At 39.6% G+C, this 15,869-nt stretch overlaps 1 protein-coding gene across 3 annotated transcripts in view; it reads right to left on the reverse strand.

The window, feature by feature from the left end:
• Positions 1–15,869, reverse strand: part of htra3a (HtrA serine peptidase 3a) — a 72,034-nt gene that overhangs the window by 29,580 nt on the left and 26,585 nt on the right. For all 3 annotated transcript variants that reach the window (XM_051928667.1, XM_051928668.1, XM_051928669.1), the window contains exon 6: positions 13,481–13,595. In XM_051928667.1, the coding sequence (XP_051784627.1) occupies positions 13,481–13,595 (115 nt within the window). The remainder of the gene's footprint in view (positions 1–13,480; positions 13,596–15,869) is intronic.

Genomic DNA, 15,869 nt, shown 5'->3' on the forward strand with positions numbered 1-15,869 from the left:
TATTTAAATATATATCGCGGATTTTTTGCTGGTTCGCGAATTTCTGGGGACAATGGGTCTTTTAATTTCTGGTACATGCTTCCTCAGTTGGTTTGCCCAGTTGATTTCATACAAGGGACGCTATTGGCAGATGGCTGAGAAGCTACCCAGCTTACTTTTCTCTTTCTCTCTCTTGCGCTTTCTCTGATCCTGACATAGGGGGTGTGAGCAGGGGGGCTGTTCGCACACCTAGACGATACGGACGCTCGTCTAAAAATGCTGAAAGATTATCTTCACGTTGCTACCTTCTGTGCAGCTGCTTAGTGAAGCGACATGCTGCACGGTGCTTCGCATACTTAAAAGCTCGAAGGGCACGTATTGATTTTTGCATGTTTGTTTTTCTCTGTCTCTCTCTATCTCTCTCTCTCTCTCTCTCCCTGCTCCTGACGGAGGGGGTGTGAGCTGCCGCCTTCAACAGCTTTGTGCTGCGGTGCTTCGCATACTTAAAAGCCAAACAGCCCTATTGATTTGTTTGCTAGAGATTGTTTTCTCTATCTATGTGACATTCTGTGCTCCTGACATGCACTCCTTTGAAGAGGAAGATATGTTTGCATTCTTTTAATTGTGAGACAGAACTGTCATCTCTGTCTTGTCATGGAGCACAGTTTAAACTTTTGAAAAAGAGACAAATGTTTGTTTGCAGTGTTTGAATAATGTTCCTGTCTCTCTACAACCTCCTGTGTTTCTGCGCAAATCTGTGACCCAAGCATGACAATATAAAAATAACCATATAAACATATGGTTTCTACTTCGCGGATTTTGTTATTTCGCGGGTGGCTCTGGAACGCAACCCCCGCGATGGAGGAGGGATTACTGTACACAAAATAGTATTTTGTCTTTTTAGACTTTTGCATTTTGCTTATGTTGACCCCTCCCTTTTTGTTTACTGTTGAGCTTCTTATTCAGGGTACTATATGTGAAAGGTGCCTCACAGTTCACACTAAGCATAAAACGAAAAAATTATATACTACGATTTACAAAAACATTCTAATTCAGCTGGAAATCATGTCATAGTTGAGAAAAATGTTCAAATACATCCAAAAAGTTTTACTCAGATGCAGTATTGGCTCACCCCTTTTTTGTACCGTGACTAAAGATTTTAGGAGTCTACATTTATGAATGACTATGCAGTAGAAGCAATTATTTTTGAGCCTGTGCTGCAAAAGCAAATCAATGAATGATCATGGATGAAGAATGGTGCCTTCCTAGGATATACATTGTTACCACATATGAAAAACTACTTACTGTACATAAGTTTCCTTAGACTAATACTCTGAGTAAAAGTTTGAGGAGTCAAGATGTATTACTGACCACATTGACAATAGATCTACATACCTTTATAAAATCCTCTTTCGACAAATAGTAGGAAGCTGTTGTTGGGGAATAATACTAACAATTTCCACCAATTAAAGTTATACTCTGTTGTTCCATTTTGAAGTACTCGAATATACTCGAATATAAGCCGAGTTTTTCAGCACCCAAAATGTGCTGAAAAATGTCACCCTCGGCTTATATTCGAGTCAGGTCCCGCTGCCCCCGCCAACCCGACAGAAAGCTGGAGTGTATGGTTCACGAACGTCTCTGAACACGTACAAATCGGGTTACGACCAATAAGTTCACCAAACTTTTGCATCTGTTCACGACCACACACTCGGTATACGAACAAGCCAGTTTCCCTTTCGGTTTGTGCGCGTCAATGATTTCCGCACATGTTCAGTCTCTCCCTGTGCATTCCCTGTGCAGCGAGCGAGAGAGAGACACATGCGCGCAAGAGAGATACAATATTGTTTTTGTTGACCCTCTTCTCCACTTAAAGAGCTAGTTTACTGTTTTTCTTTGAAATAAATACTCAAAAACATTTAACCTACTGATGCCTCAATTAATGTACGGTAATTTAATTGGTATTTATTTTGATTATTGAAACTTACCAGTAGCTGCTGCATTTCCCACCCTAGGCTTATAATCGAGTCAATAAGTTTTTCCAGTTTTTGTAGGTAAAATTAGGTGCCTTGACTTATATTCGGGTCAGCTTATACTCTAGTATATAATTCTGGCCTTATAAGTGACACACTAGCATTGGGGTTGTAGGCAGAACAAATGACTAGTGTGACAAAAGGCAAGACTAGAATTAATGTGAAAGAAAAAAAAATGCAAGAGATGTCTCTGGAGGATTAACTCTACAAAGCCAGCATATTTGCTACCAATGGGAACTGTTCGCATGAAAGGATTTTTTCGTGAAGTTAAGGTTATTTTTTCACAGTTTTGGCATGCTTTTGTTTCTCTCAGACACTTACTTTGTTAAAGCTTTATTTAGTAATTATGTAGCAAAACATTTCTCTTAGCAGCTTATAACTGCAGTTGTCACACATGCACGTCAGAGGTTCTTTCCAGTTATCTAATACCACCACAGGCCGAGAGGGGGTGCTACCACTAACTCTGTTGTGTTCCTTTTCTTTCACAGTGAATCTGCTCCTTCTGATCTCAGGTCCATAAAAGTGTGACCAGCTGGAAGGAGGCAATACTCCTTGACCGAGCAGCCAATGAGACATAACTTCTTCATGACCAGATTTTATTCATTGTAAAGAGTCAAAGAGAGGCAGGATTTTCATTGCTTCCCACTCTTGTGCGTTTGTTTTTTGTTCTTAAACTGAAGTAAATGGGAACAGCCGGGTCACAAGCTGTTATTCAATCAGACATCCACACAGTAAATGGAGCAAAAGTGTCCACATTGAGCAGAGCATATTACTTAATATTGATTTATGTCTTAAAATTGCATACATATTAAGTAAGTTATTAGAAAAATGTTTTTCATTTTCTGAAACTCTACTCTAGTAGTGAAAAAGCAATGACATAATTCGCCATGGCAACATCCAGTCAATTGACGAGGAATGATATTTTTGATAGTCTCCTCTTCAAGCCTCCACCTTATCGTGGTGGAGGGGTTTGCGTGTCCCAATGATCCCAGGAGCTCTGTTGTCGGGGGCTTTATGCCCCTGGTAGGGTCACCCAGGGCAAACTGGTTCTAGGTGGGGGACAAGACAAAGAGCGGTTCAGAAAACCTACTATGACAAATAAAAACTTTGGACAGTGTTTTCCCTCACCTGGACACGGGTCACTGAGGCCCCCCTCTGGAGCCAGGCCTGGAGGTGGGCCTCGATGGCGAGCGCTTGGCGGCCAGGCCTGCACCAATGGGGCTCGGCCGGGCACAGCTCGAAGAGGCAACGTGGGTCCCCCTTCCCATGGGCTCACCACCTATAGGAGGGGCCAAGGAGGTTGGGTGCAGTGTGAGTTGGGTGGTGGCCGAAGGTGGGGGGACCTTGGCAGTCTGATCCTCGGCTATAGAAGCTGGCTCTTGGGACATGGAATGTCAACTCTCTGAAGGGGAAGGAGCCTGAGCTAGTGTGCGAGGTCGAGAAGTTCCGGCTAGATATAGTTGGGCTCACCTATAACGCACAGTGTGGACTCTGGAACCAATCTCCTTGAGAGGGGCTGGACTCTCTACCACTCTAGAGTTGCCCCCGGTGAGAGGCGGTGAGCAGGTGTGGGCATACTTATTGCCCCCCGACTTGGAGCCTGTTCATTGGAGCCTAACTGTTGTTTGCGTGTATGCGCTGTCGCAGTTGAGGCCCCTATCGACCTCTTGAACCCTCAGGTACCACTCCAAACACTGGGTAAAAATGCAATTATTATTTATTTTATAACAATGTGCACAAAACACCCTCCACTCCACACTACTCATACAATCAATAATCAATACACTATATAACCAATCCTCCTCTCCCAGACGCGTTGCCACCCTTCCACCCTGCTCAGCTCGACGTCTGGGATTTCCCATAGTCCTTGACCTGGAAGTGTTTCGCCCTCTCTGTCCACGTGACTAGGAACACTTCCAGGTCATATACAAACTCCACTTCTTCACCCCGGAAGCACGTTGTTCCTTCCGGTCATGTGTTTATGACGCATTTCCGGGTTATAGGGCACGTAGCACTCTGTGAGCCTCCCTGCAGCGACTCCTGGCGGCCCCGACGTTATCCAGCAGGGCTGTGTATTAAAACTCCATAGTCCATGATGCCCTGCTGGAACTCGGGGCATCCCTATGTTGCAGGTAGGGCTCCATCCGGCGGCTTGGAGGTGTTGGCCGGAATATATGGCTGGCAATCCCTCACAGCGCCGAACAGCAGTCTGGAGTCCCCACCCTTTTTGGAGTCCCTGGAGGGGGTGCTAGAGGGCACACCTTCTGGGGACTCCCTCGTTCTGCTGGGAGACTTCAATGCTCATGTGGGCAATGGCAGTGAGACCTGGAAGGGCATGATTGGGAGGAATGGCCCTCCACGATTTGAACCCAAGTGGTGTTTTGTTATTGGACTTCTGTGCTCGTCACTGATTGTCCATAACGAACACCATGTTCAAGTATAGGGGTGTCCATATGTGCGCCTGGCACCAGAACACCCTAGGCCTCAGTTTGGAGATCGACTTTGTGGTCATGTCGTCGGACTTGCGGCCACATGTCTTGGACACTCAGATGAAGAGAGGGGCGGATCTGTCAACTGATCACCACCTGGTGTTGAGTTGGCTTCGATGGTGGGCGAGGTCAGGCCTGACAGGCCCAAACATATTGTGAGGGTGTGCTGGGAATGTCTGGCAGAGTCCCCTGTCAGAAGTAGCTTCAACTCCCACCTCTGGCAGAACTTTGATCACGTCCCGAGGGAGGTGGGGGACATTGAGTCCGAATGGGTCATATTCTGTGCCTCTATTGTTGAGGCGGCTGACTGGAGCTGTGGCCATAAGGTGGTTGGTGCCTGTCGTGGCAGCAATCCCCGAACCCATTGGTGGACACCGGCGGTGAGGGATGCCGTCAAGCTGAAGAAGAAGTCCTACAGGACCTTTTTGTCCTGTGGGACTCCGGAGGCAGCTAATAGGTACTTGCAGGCCAAGCGGAATGTGGCTTCGGTGGTTGCCGAGGCAAAAACTTGGGCGTGGGAGGAGTTTGGGGAGGCAATGAGAACGACTTCCAGATGGCTTCAAGGAGATTCTGGTCCACCATCCGGCGTCTCAGGAGGGGGAAGCAGTGCAGTGTCAACACTGTATATAGTGGGGATGGTGCGCTGCTGAGTTCCTCAAGGCCCTGGATGTTGTAGGACTGTCTTGGTTGACACACCTCTACAACATCGCATGGACATCAGGGACAGTGCTTCTGGATTGGCAGACTGGGTGGTCGTCCCCCCCTTTAAGAAAGGGGACCGGAGGGTGTGTTCCAACTACAGAGGGATCACACTCCTCAGTCTCCCTGGAAAAGTCTATTCGGGTGTCCTGGAGACGAGGGTCCGTCAGATAGTCAAACCTCAGATTCAGGAGGGACAGTGTGGTTTTCGTCCTAGTCGCGGAACAGTGGACCAGCTCTACACCCTTGGCAGGATCCTGGAGGGCGCATGGCAGTTTACTCAACCAGTCTACATGTGTTTTGTGGACTTGGAAAAGGCATTCGACTGTGTTCATCGGGGAATCCTGTGGGGGGTGCTCGGGGAGTATGGGGTACTGAACCCCCTGATAAGGGCTGTTCGATCCCTGTACAACCAGTGTCAGAGCTTGGTCCGCATTGCCGGCAGTAAGTCGAACCTATTTCCGGTGAGAGTTGGACTCCTCCAGGGCTGCCCTTTGTTACTGATTCTGTTCATAACTTTTATGGATAGAATTTCTAGGTGCAGCCAGGGTGTTGAGGGTGTCCGGTTTGGTGGGCTCAGGATTGGGTCACTGCTTTTTGCAGATGATGTTGTCCTGTTTGCTTCATCAGGTCGTGATCTTCAGCTCTCTCTGGATCAGTTCGCAGCTGAGTGTGAACCGACTGGGATGGAAATCAGCACCTCCAAATCCGAGACCATAGTCCTCAGACAGAAAAGGGTGGAGTGCCCTCTAAGGGTTGGGAGCAAGATCCTGCCCCAAGTGGAGGACTTCAAGTATCTCGGGGTCTTGTTCACGAGTGAGGGAAGAATGGAGAGGGAGACTGACAGGTGGATCGGTGCGGCGTCCGCAGTGATGCAGGCTCTGCATCGGTCTGTCGTGGTGAAAAAGGAGCTGAACCATAAGGCAAAGCTCTCAATTTACCGGCTGATCTACGTTCCTACCCTCACCTATGGCCATGAGCTGTGGGTAGTGACCGAAAGAACGAGATCGCGAATACAAGCGGCTGAAATGAGTTTCCTCCGCAGGGTGTCTGGGCTTTCCCTTAAAGATAGGGTGAGAAGCTCAGTCATCCGGGAGAAGCTAAGAGTAGAGCCACTGCTCCTCCACATGAAGAGGAGTCGGATGAGGTGGCTTGGGCATGTGATCAGGATACCTCCTGGACGCCTCCTGGTGAGGTGTTCCAGGAACGTCTAACCGGGAGGAGGGCCCGGGGAAGACCCAAGACACGCTGGAGGGACTATGTCTCTCGGCTGGCCTGGGAACGCCTCGGGATTCTCCCGGAAGAGCTAGTAGAAGTGGCCAGGGAGAGGGAAGTCTGCGCATCTCTGCTCAAGCTGTTGCCCCCACGACCCGATCTCAGATAAACGGAAGAGGGTGGATGGATGGGCAATGATAGTCATGACCATAAAAAACAACAGAAGATGGTGGCGCCCACAAGATAAAAAAAATAAGAGAATGCTGAGGTGACGTCAATTTACAATTATAAAAAATTTTCAGGAATGTAAAAAAAAAAAAACTAAAGATTAACAGAAAATGCAAAAATGGGACACAGGTATCTTAAAAAATGAGATTATTAAAACAACAACAATCCCTAATCCTATAATGGCTCTATTTCGAGTAACACCCGATAGGTATTACTGCTTAATGAACTATCAACTATCTATTGTGTAAATTACACTTCACAACTTGGACTGTGCTTTATCTTACGCAATGTGAAGTGAGTTTTAAACTACCTACCATAAAATGGGAAAAGAAGTCCTACTTTACTTAAAGTTACAAAGAAATGAATTTACATTACAAGGAAGAAGGACACATTCTTTTACAGTTATTTATTGATTTTGTTCTCAATTACATGAAAATGCTGCACTATTGCTAACCTTTTAGAAATCAAAGTAAGTTTGAGTGATTACTTCATATCCACCTAAAAAGGTAGTATACATCTTACTGATTTGTAACACATGCATTATATCAAAAGACTTTAAAATAAAAAAACAAATCCTCTTTTGTCAATTTCTCATCAACAAAATAAATTCTAATACAAAGTTGGGAAGCATCAGTACTGTTTCATGATTTGGACATGCATATATACTCACTGACTCACTGGAAAGGATATTTTAAACACTACTTTCGCAGTTCATTTACAGTGTAAACAATTTACCTGCTCTGTTGTTAACTCTTAATTTAAAAATCGCATCAATGAAACTTGTCTCCAAAAAAATAAAAGAAAACAGGAACGAAAGTCAGCAAAGTGAAGAAAATTCAAGTGTTTATTTCTAGCACATGACAGCTCCACACTCAGTAGCACTGCTAACCAATTTAAATTGCTCCACTTGGTGGACTCCTATGCAAGGAGCTGTACAAACTTACAGATGGGGCTTCCCAGAATGTCTAGCTGCTAATCATAACCTGTGCAAAGGGGAGGCAATATACTGTATCAATATACTGTATGTGTGGGGAGTAGTGTGTGTAATATGCCTTTTTTCTTCTTCCCAGACTTGGGTTGATGGAACTGCAGCAGTAATTTGTAAGAGTTGTATTTAACTTTATTAACAAAATTGTTTAAATTAAATAAAAGTAACAAAAAATGTAACACTACTATTAATATTGTGTAAACTACATTCATTTGAGAAACGGCACTGCAGTGGTTTCTGGGTTCTGAACAATATTGCTGATATACACTCTGGGCTCCCACACAACACTGAATTGAAAGCAATGATTTCAGGAAATGACTCGATAGATGGATAAAAAAATTTTTTTTTCTGAACATCTGTTGTCATTGTACTGACCTTGAAATTGTACGTCAGTGCCGTTGACACATATTAAACTAAGTATCAGGGCTGCTCTTTAAAAAAAAAACTGCATTTCAAATTTATTGTGGCATATGTAACAGTGTATAATAAATTGTTTTAAGCTCCATGACATGATAAATATTCAAAACCCTTCTTAAAGTGCATTACCGCACTTTAATGGCAATCATTTAAGAAAACTGCTTGTCACAATCTTGAAAAATAAAATGAAAAATCACATGAATAATTTCAGGAGATTTATAAACCTTTTTCCTATCTGTGTCAGTTTCTTTCCAATTTCTGTAAATAACATTTCCAAGTATTTTTCTTATAAATTATTCAAACTTAGACCACACAGAGATCTTGACACAGCAGTAGAATACAAAAGCCTGAGCAGAAAATGCCAGAGTTTGGACACATTAATCCATAGTTTATATTTCAATATTTATACCTCTACAATTTCAAATTCAAACAAACTTCTAAATAGCATCATTATGTACATTTCTCTTGTCACGACAACCTACAAAGATGATACATTACAAGCATGTCAAATAACATTCCCATGCCTACTTAATCCACAAGCAGCAACAGACTATCCCAACAGGTTCTGCCATGAGGTAGGAATTAATGATGGATGGGACTTGATTCACATAAGGATGGTTTACAATCTTATTACATTACAAAGTCATTCATATATTATAATTGCATTAATACATACCTTGATCTACATGGTGCATCCCAAATGAAAATCATCTACTCATCTATTTCCTTAATCCAGTACAGGGTTATGGGAGGTCATTTTAGAAAACAGACCTGGACAGGACATCAGTCCGCTCATACTGAGACACTGTAGTGCCAGTCAAACAAATAGCAATCTTTTGAAATTGTATGAGAAATATGTATCCCCTAAACTTTAAAATGACTAAATGAATAAAAGCAAATTATATAAATAATATCTACAGATTTTTTAAGTGATAATGTAACTAATTTATAAAGTTTTAAAATTTAACATATTTCATTACAACAGTTCAGCATAAATGTGTACAGTACTTTTTACTGGGGGTACTTTCATAAGATAATATTTCAATTTGAAATTAATACCTAAAGTTGCTATATTTTTAGAAGTCTCACCTGTATGAGAGACCAAAGCTTTAAAGTTGGGATTATGATAATATCTATTGAAATGAGTTTGCTGTACTAAAATCTAGATAAAACACAGATGTGTAAGCTTCAAATATAAACATTTCACGTGTCATTAACATGCAGGAAATTCTTGCGCTTTCTGTGCCAAAAAAAACCTAAAGCAAAATAAATTGTATTTCAGTTTCATCTTTCAAGTAATGCTGTTTAAAAGCACATACCAAGAAGGAATGATTCAAGTTTAGTCGACACAGTGCTGTGAAAAAGATTGTAATATCAACATTTTTTGCATTAAATTATTCAAAAATAAAATCCCAATAACAGATACAGAAAATCTGAATTAAGAAATAACACAAAAATTGAACTTTTTTATACTTTGCAATATTCATATTTATTTGAAAAGTATGTAAACCCCTAGGTTTGTCAGCTCTATTAATGGCATATTTAGTCAGATAAGAAGTTGATAAAAAAAATGTTTTGACTAGAATAGTCCATTATCACACCACAATTTCCTATTCATCTAACATACCAAAAACATTATTTTTAAAATCTAAAGATGCCAAAGGACTACTCTGAAATATACTACTTGAGAACTTGTTTATTCATTATCTATACCTGCATTGTTAAATTCATATAAAGGCTGGAGCCGACCTTAACAACATTGACTATAATGTAAGAACCAGCCACAGAAATGGTGCCCATCTATTGCAAAGGGCATAAACATTTAAACCAGACCAGTTTACAGTTGCCAGTTAACTTGACCTGCATATCTTTGGGCTATAGATAAGGAAAAACATACATTGACCAGGTCTAAGATTTAAACCCAGTCTCCTGCGAGTGTGAGGAAGAAGTGCTTACCATTGTGTCACCCTGCATTACAATTCATTATATTACTTTAATTACAGCTCACTTTGTGACTAAACACTACTGAATATTTGTGAAAAACATGTCTTAAAACCAATGCTACTTATCAGTGAGACAATGATCAGGCAAAACTTGGAATCTTTTTAAATTTACCTTTTGATTGCAAAACAACTTTTCATGATGCAGATTTTAGAAAGACAATAATGATATGATTGGAGGAACATTCAGAATAAGAGCTGTCAATGATTTTAAGACTGAAAATGTCTTTGTCCTCCACTGATTCACATAGATAGAGGAAATTTAACACCATTTCTGTTCTGTCTCACAAGACATATAAAATCGAGTCACAAACCTATTTATGAGACCACATTACACTAAAGTAATGGGTAAGGATATGCAGGCCTCTTCTGCACTAGCTATCATTAGTCCACCATAATGTAAATGCTGGACAAGAGTTATGGCTATGGGACTTCCATACATCTCCTTAATGATTCAAAAGACAATTCTCTGGACAGGTAAGATGAAAGTGGAACATTTTATTATGAACAAACAACTTTTTTCTTGTGAAAATGAAATAATGTATTTCAGAAAAGCAGCTACCTAACAATGAAATATTGCAGAATGACAGCATACAATCACTGCATCAGCAGCTTCTACTTTAGAATGGAAGTGTATCGCTTCCTTTATGTGTTTTACTAGGTAGATAAGTATGTACTGTATGTCCAGCATACTACATATCAATCAAACACTACATACATCGGTTGTGGTCTCCAGTTGTCGCTATTGAGTCATACTCAAATATTGTCTGTGAGGCAAAAATAAGTAAAAAGAAATATGTATTCCTTATTGTGCGAGTTTTACTGTTTGGGTAAGTATATATGTCAAATACCTACTCCATTTAAATAAGATACTGCATATAGTGCATATGTTCTAGCTTACTCACTGTCGCATGTTGCATCTTGCCTCAACGAAAGTGGGACAAGCTCTGTAAAAGCAAATGCATTATACATGTGTTTATGTAATAAAGTGAAAATCAGTGCGGAAAAATACATTTGCATTAACTTGGTAATTAGATGGCTGGTGCCAGCAATGAGCACAGCTCACAGCAGTCAGTCAGTAGTCAGCAGTTATCACACCACAACAATAAATTATGGTAGAACCAATAGTTTCTCCATAAAAAAAAAAAATACCTCCGCTATTTCAGGTCCATGTCTCCTGCCCTGTGTAATTCTTTGGAATTAGCTGCCGCCTCTGCAATATATGACTTTAGAATCAGCACATTTTATGCATGCTAGAGACTTGACTAGTTCATCTATGAGCTGAAGTTAGAATCAGAATCACTTTTATTGTACAGGAATTTAACTTGGTAGCGTTGAAGTACATTAAGTGTACATTAATATGGGTCACAGCACATGATAACTGCTTATAAATGACAAAGCGCTGAAGCATTCCTGAAAAAAGGAATTTCACAAGAGATGCCCCAAGCCAAGATGTGGATTTAATCAACAACTTGGTCACCATTTATTAAATCTAAATGCTCATTTCCAACAAAGAAGGAGTTATGTTAGAACAGCATGTTGAATATGAACAATTATATTTCTTTGGTTATTTATTTTAATTAGATTAGTTTTATCTATTTTTAGAGATTACATATACATATCTTACAAAACCATATTTTAGGGCAAATTAAAGCAGAAATGAAGATGATTATAGTTTACACAATTTTTCACAAAATATTAAATGTGTTCACCACTCCCTCCAAGCTTAAGGCACTCCAAATTAAATCCTCCTTGAGTCAAACTAGCCATTGCTTGGAAAAATGACATCATACAATATAACATAATATAGGGAACACAACATCATTTCAAATGGTGAGTCATACAGCAAATGAAAATGTGGAATGTACTTTATTCTACAGGGAATAATATATTTTAATATCTTCCACCTGCTGTACAAATGGTTAACAATGATTTAAAAATATTCATGTTCTTAATGTCATTTCATATTCACATCTTTAAGATGCGTATATCCTTAGACATGTATTAGCTATTATACAGAAAATACATGTTGCTAGCCAAACATGTTGAACCCAAACTTACAATGCAGCCAGAAAATCTTTCACAATATTGTTGCTAAAATCCTACCCTAAATATTCTGACACCTTGAAAGACTTTTTCCTGACACCTCCAATGTTAACTACAGCCACTGTTTTTCTTTCACTGCTGTTGCTTGGACTTCAATGACTGTGCTTTTAAAACACATCCTGAAGCATATCCTATTCTAAAGGCCTCTCTGCAGCAAATTCTATGCAAATAATTAAAAGTACTAGTCAAAACACTCTTTTTATTAAGGCAGAGTTCCAAGAAAATATATTCTGCTCTCTTTAAAAGCTAATAATAATGCTATAAATGTGGGGTGAGTGATCTGAAGCCTTATAAAAGTGTGTTTATTAAATTATTTAACAGGCAAACTGAGTAAAACACATCTTTTCTTTAAAAGGTGCAGTAGACCAAAAGGCATTTTTCTGTGTAACACAGTGGTTCTTTTTTACATAGGGTGAATTCTGAAAAAAAATGTTTCTAAAAACCCATTACAGGTTGATTTCTTATTCTATTACAGGTTTAGTATGGTGTGTAAAGGATATTTTGGCTGCATCATGCAAAAGGCAGGGGTCACATGGATGGGACCACTACCCATTTCAGGTCACAATCACATAGACATCCAGACCTGATTTTACCAGGAGAATCTACTGTTAACTTCTTGGTTAACTTAATAAGTAAATCTCTGAATGTCATAACATCAGAGTATTACTTCGAAGAAAGGTATAGTTTTTAAATTTCAAGTTTAAATTAAGCACAGTATGATAAAAAGTTCTTACTACTCTGGCAATATCCTTTAATCTAATATATTTCAAGGTGATGGCCACCTATTAGTGGCTTTTTACTATATTAGTTGTATTAATTTATATGTCTCAATACAAAATGTGCCCGGTCATGTGCAACAAGATAGTTGTGCATTGTACTGAACTGATTTTTCAGTGTAGTGTTACATCAGAAAGGGCAGTTCAAGGGAAATGACAACCCACAATCATAAACTTTAAACAGTTTACAATTTACACTGAACATTATTACCACATTACACAAGCAGGATTCTAGCAGTTCTAACCTCTAACTGGGCTATCTAGTTTAGACAAAACAGATCTTCCAAACAAATTCAGTGTCTGTGCATATGCACTTTCAACTCACAACCAAGCAATACAAGGACTATCTGAATGTATTAACCTTCACTAGTTTATATGGCCAAAAAATGTACACTTTCAGTTAATTAATCTTATACTTGGAATATAGGGTTCTCAGTTGTTCGCCTGTAAGTTAATAAAGTTTCTAAGATATAAATCACAAGTTTAATATTCTGACATTTATTAAAAAAGACACAACCACCAAGAATTTACATTTGATTTTAAGATGTACCTTTGTTGTGTTTGTCTTGAGACTCATTAAGAAATCTTGAAATCCGGTCAGAGGGAATTGCAAAGGAAATTCCAGCAGTAACTTTTAATGTATTGATACCAATAACTTCTCCATCCTGTATAAAACATTAGAACAGTAGGCACTTAAGTTATAAATGAAAGGAGACCATTCAATCCATCAATGATCTTAAGTTAAATGATAGATGAACTATTCCATTATCATACAGTGGACATTTCGTAAAGGTTATTTTCATCAACTGCATGAATATTGTATGCACTTTTTCTACATTTCAACTAATCATTGAAAAAACTATTTTTTGAAAGATTTCTGCTGGATCAACTTCATCAATGAATTTTTGAAGGTTCATATTTTATCTCCCTGTAGCATTCTTTATTTATAATGAATGAGTTCTAATTTCTTTGCCTATTACAATAGGGCATATTTTAGTCCTGAGACCTAGAAATGACTAATTGGAGCTTTGCTGCCATACAGAGCATGTACATTACACTGGCTGTTGGATTTTAAGAAGAGTGTACTGTGTACTGCTTGTGTGTGAAACTTGTTTAAAATACAGCATTTGCTTTAGTTGACACTAAGCTGCCATACAGTACACTTTACAGCATTTTTTTCCTTTCAAAGGATTTTTTGCTGTATTGTTTCAACTGCCTGGGAGCAAGGGCATGTTATAAGTGAAGGGTTTGTGTTCATCTTATCAGTACATGCTATAGGCATTGCTTAGCTTAGTAGTAGGACAGAAAGTATATATTTAGTGGTGTCCCTCTGGGGTCAGTACTAGGGATGCTGTTGTTTTTAATATATATATAAATGATTTAGATAGGAATATAAGCAATAAAATTGTTTAGATTTGCAGGTTATACCAAGGTAGGCGGATTGACAGATAATCAAGAGTCTGTCAAAATCATTACAAAGAGACTTGGGTAGCAGACAGGCTTGGGCAAATTTGTGGCAGATACAATTTAATGGAAGTAAATATAAGGCATTACCTGTAGGAAGTAAAAATATTATATTTGAATACACAACAAGAAATCTGAAATTTGAAAGTACTGCTTATAAGAGATGTTAGGAGTGGGCTTGTCACTATAAGCTTCCAGACAGTGTTTAGAAGCTATTAAAAAAGCAAACAAAATGTTGGGTTAAACTGAATGATATGTAGAGTACAAATCAAAAGAAGTTATGCAAAAGCTTTATAATGCACTAGTGAGGCCTGAAAACAGAGCCTAGCCTTATCTCCCTAATACAATTTGCTCCATATGCCCAGCTTAGTTTGTAACCCCTCAGCACAACACTAATCTCCTCCATACCAAGTTGTTCTCTTAACTTTGTATTCATCTTTCTCTCGCATTGTGACCCACTGTACATCCATGTGATAATTCTCATCTCTGTTCTTCCAACTTTGCCTCATGTTTCACTTTCATTAGTTACATATTACTCCCTTACATCACTCTATTCCTCACAAAGATTTCATAGACTTTACTCTTCAATGCCAGAGAGAGTCTCATTTAAAATTCAGAATTCGGAACAAATCCAAGAATGTCCTTCATTCATTTCCCACCTTCACTGTGACTGCTGTGTTTGCATCTCCATCTGCACGCAACATGTGATATAAGAAACTGAAGATCCCTACATTCTCCAAAACAATTCCCTTGCCAACATCTAAATTTACACTTAATACAGCATTCTGTGTCCCTCTCACACACTTTCTACACATAGGCTGCACTTTCTGTCTGCAGGTCATCCTTCTCAACACTACATCTTTTATGCACCCACTTCTGACAAATTGTGCTATGGACTGAGTTTCTACCAACACTTACCATGCATGCCATATGGCTATGCACATGCTACTTTACTGCCTCCTGCCCCTTTCCTGCATTTAACTTGAGGCTTTTCAAACTATGTTTCCATTTCTGTCTCCATCTTCTCTGTGAATACTCTAACCCTAATATTGATATTACTGCTGAACCATTCATTAACACCTAATGTTCTCATTGCCCATATCACCACTTCTCATGGCACCCTGTCAAATGTCTTCACCAGATCTACATACATTTGTAGCTTATTTCCCGTCAACTGACACTTTTCCTTTGTTTGCCTGAGAACAAATATTGCATCTGTTGTTCTCCTCCTAGGCAATAAACCAAACTGCATTTCACTCACTTTCACCCAATCCGATACTTTTCTTGAGCACTCTCTCGACTTTCAATCCTTTCCCCAAAACCCTGATTACTCAATATAATCCACACACCAATGGGTCAACTTTTCATTTTTTATAGTGGAATGAGCACATTACTTTTCTGGATTTCAGGAATCCTCTCTTCAAACACAGTCATGATCTGTCAACAATTTAACTCCACTTCTTCAACATTTTGGA

This window comes from Erpetoichthys calabaricus, chromosome 5, assembly GCF_900747795.2.
Source record: "Erpetoichthys calabaricus chromosome 5, fErpCal1.3, whole genome shotgun sequence".
Lineage (NCBI taxonomy): Eukaryota > Metazoa > Chordata > Cladistia > Polypteriformes > Polypteridae > Erpetoichthys > Erpetoichthys calabaricus.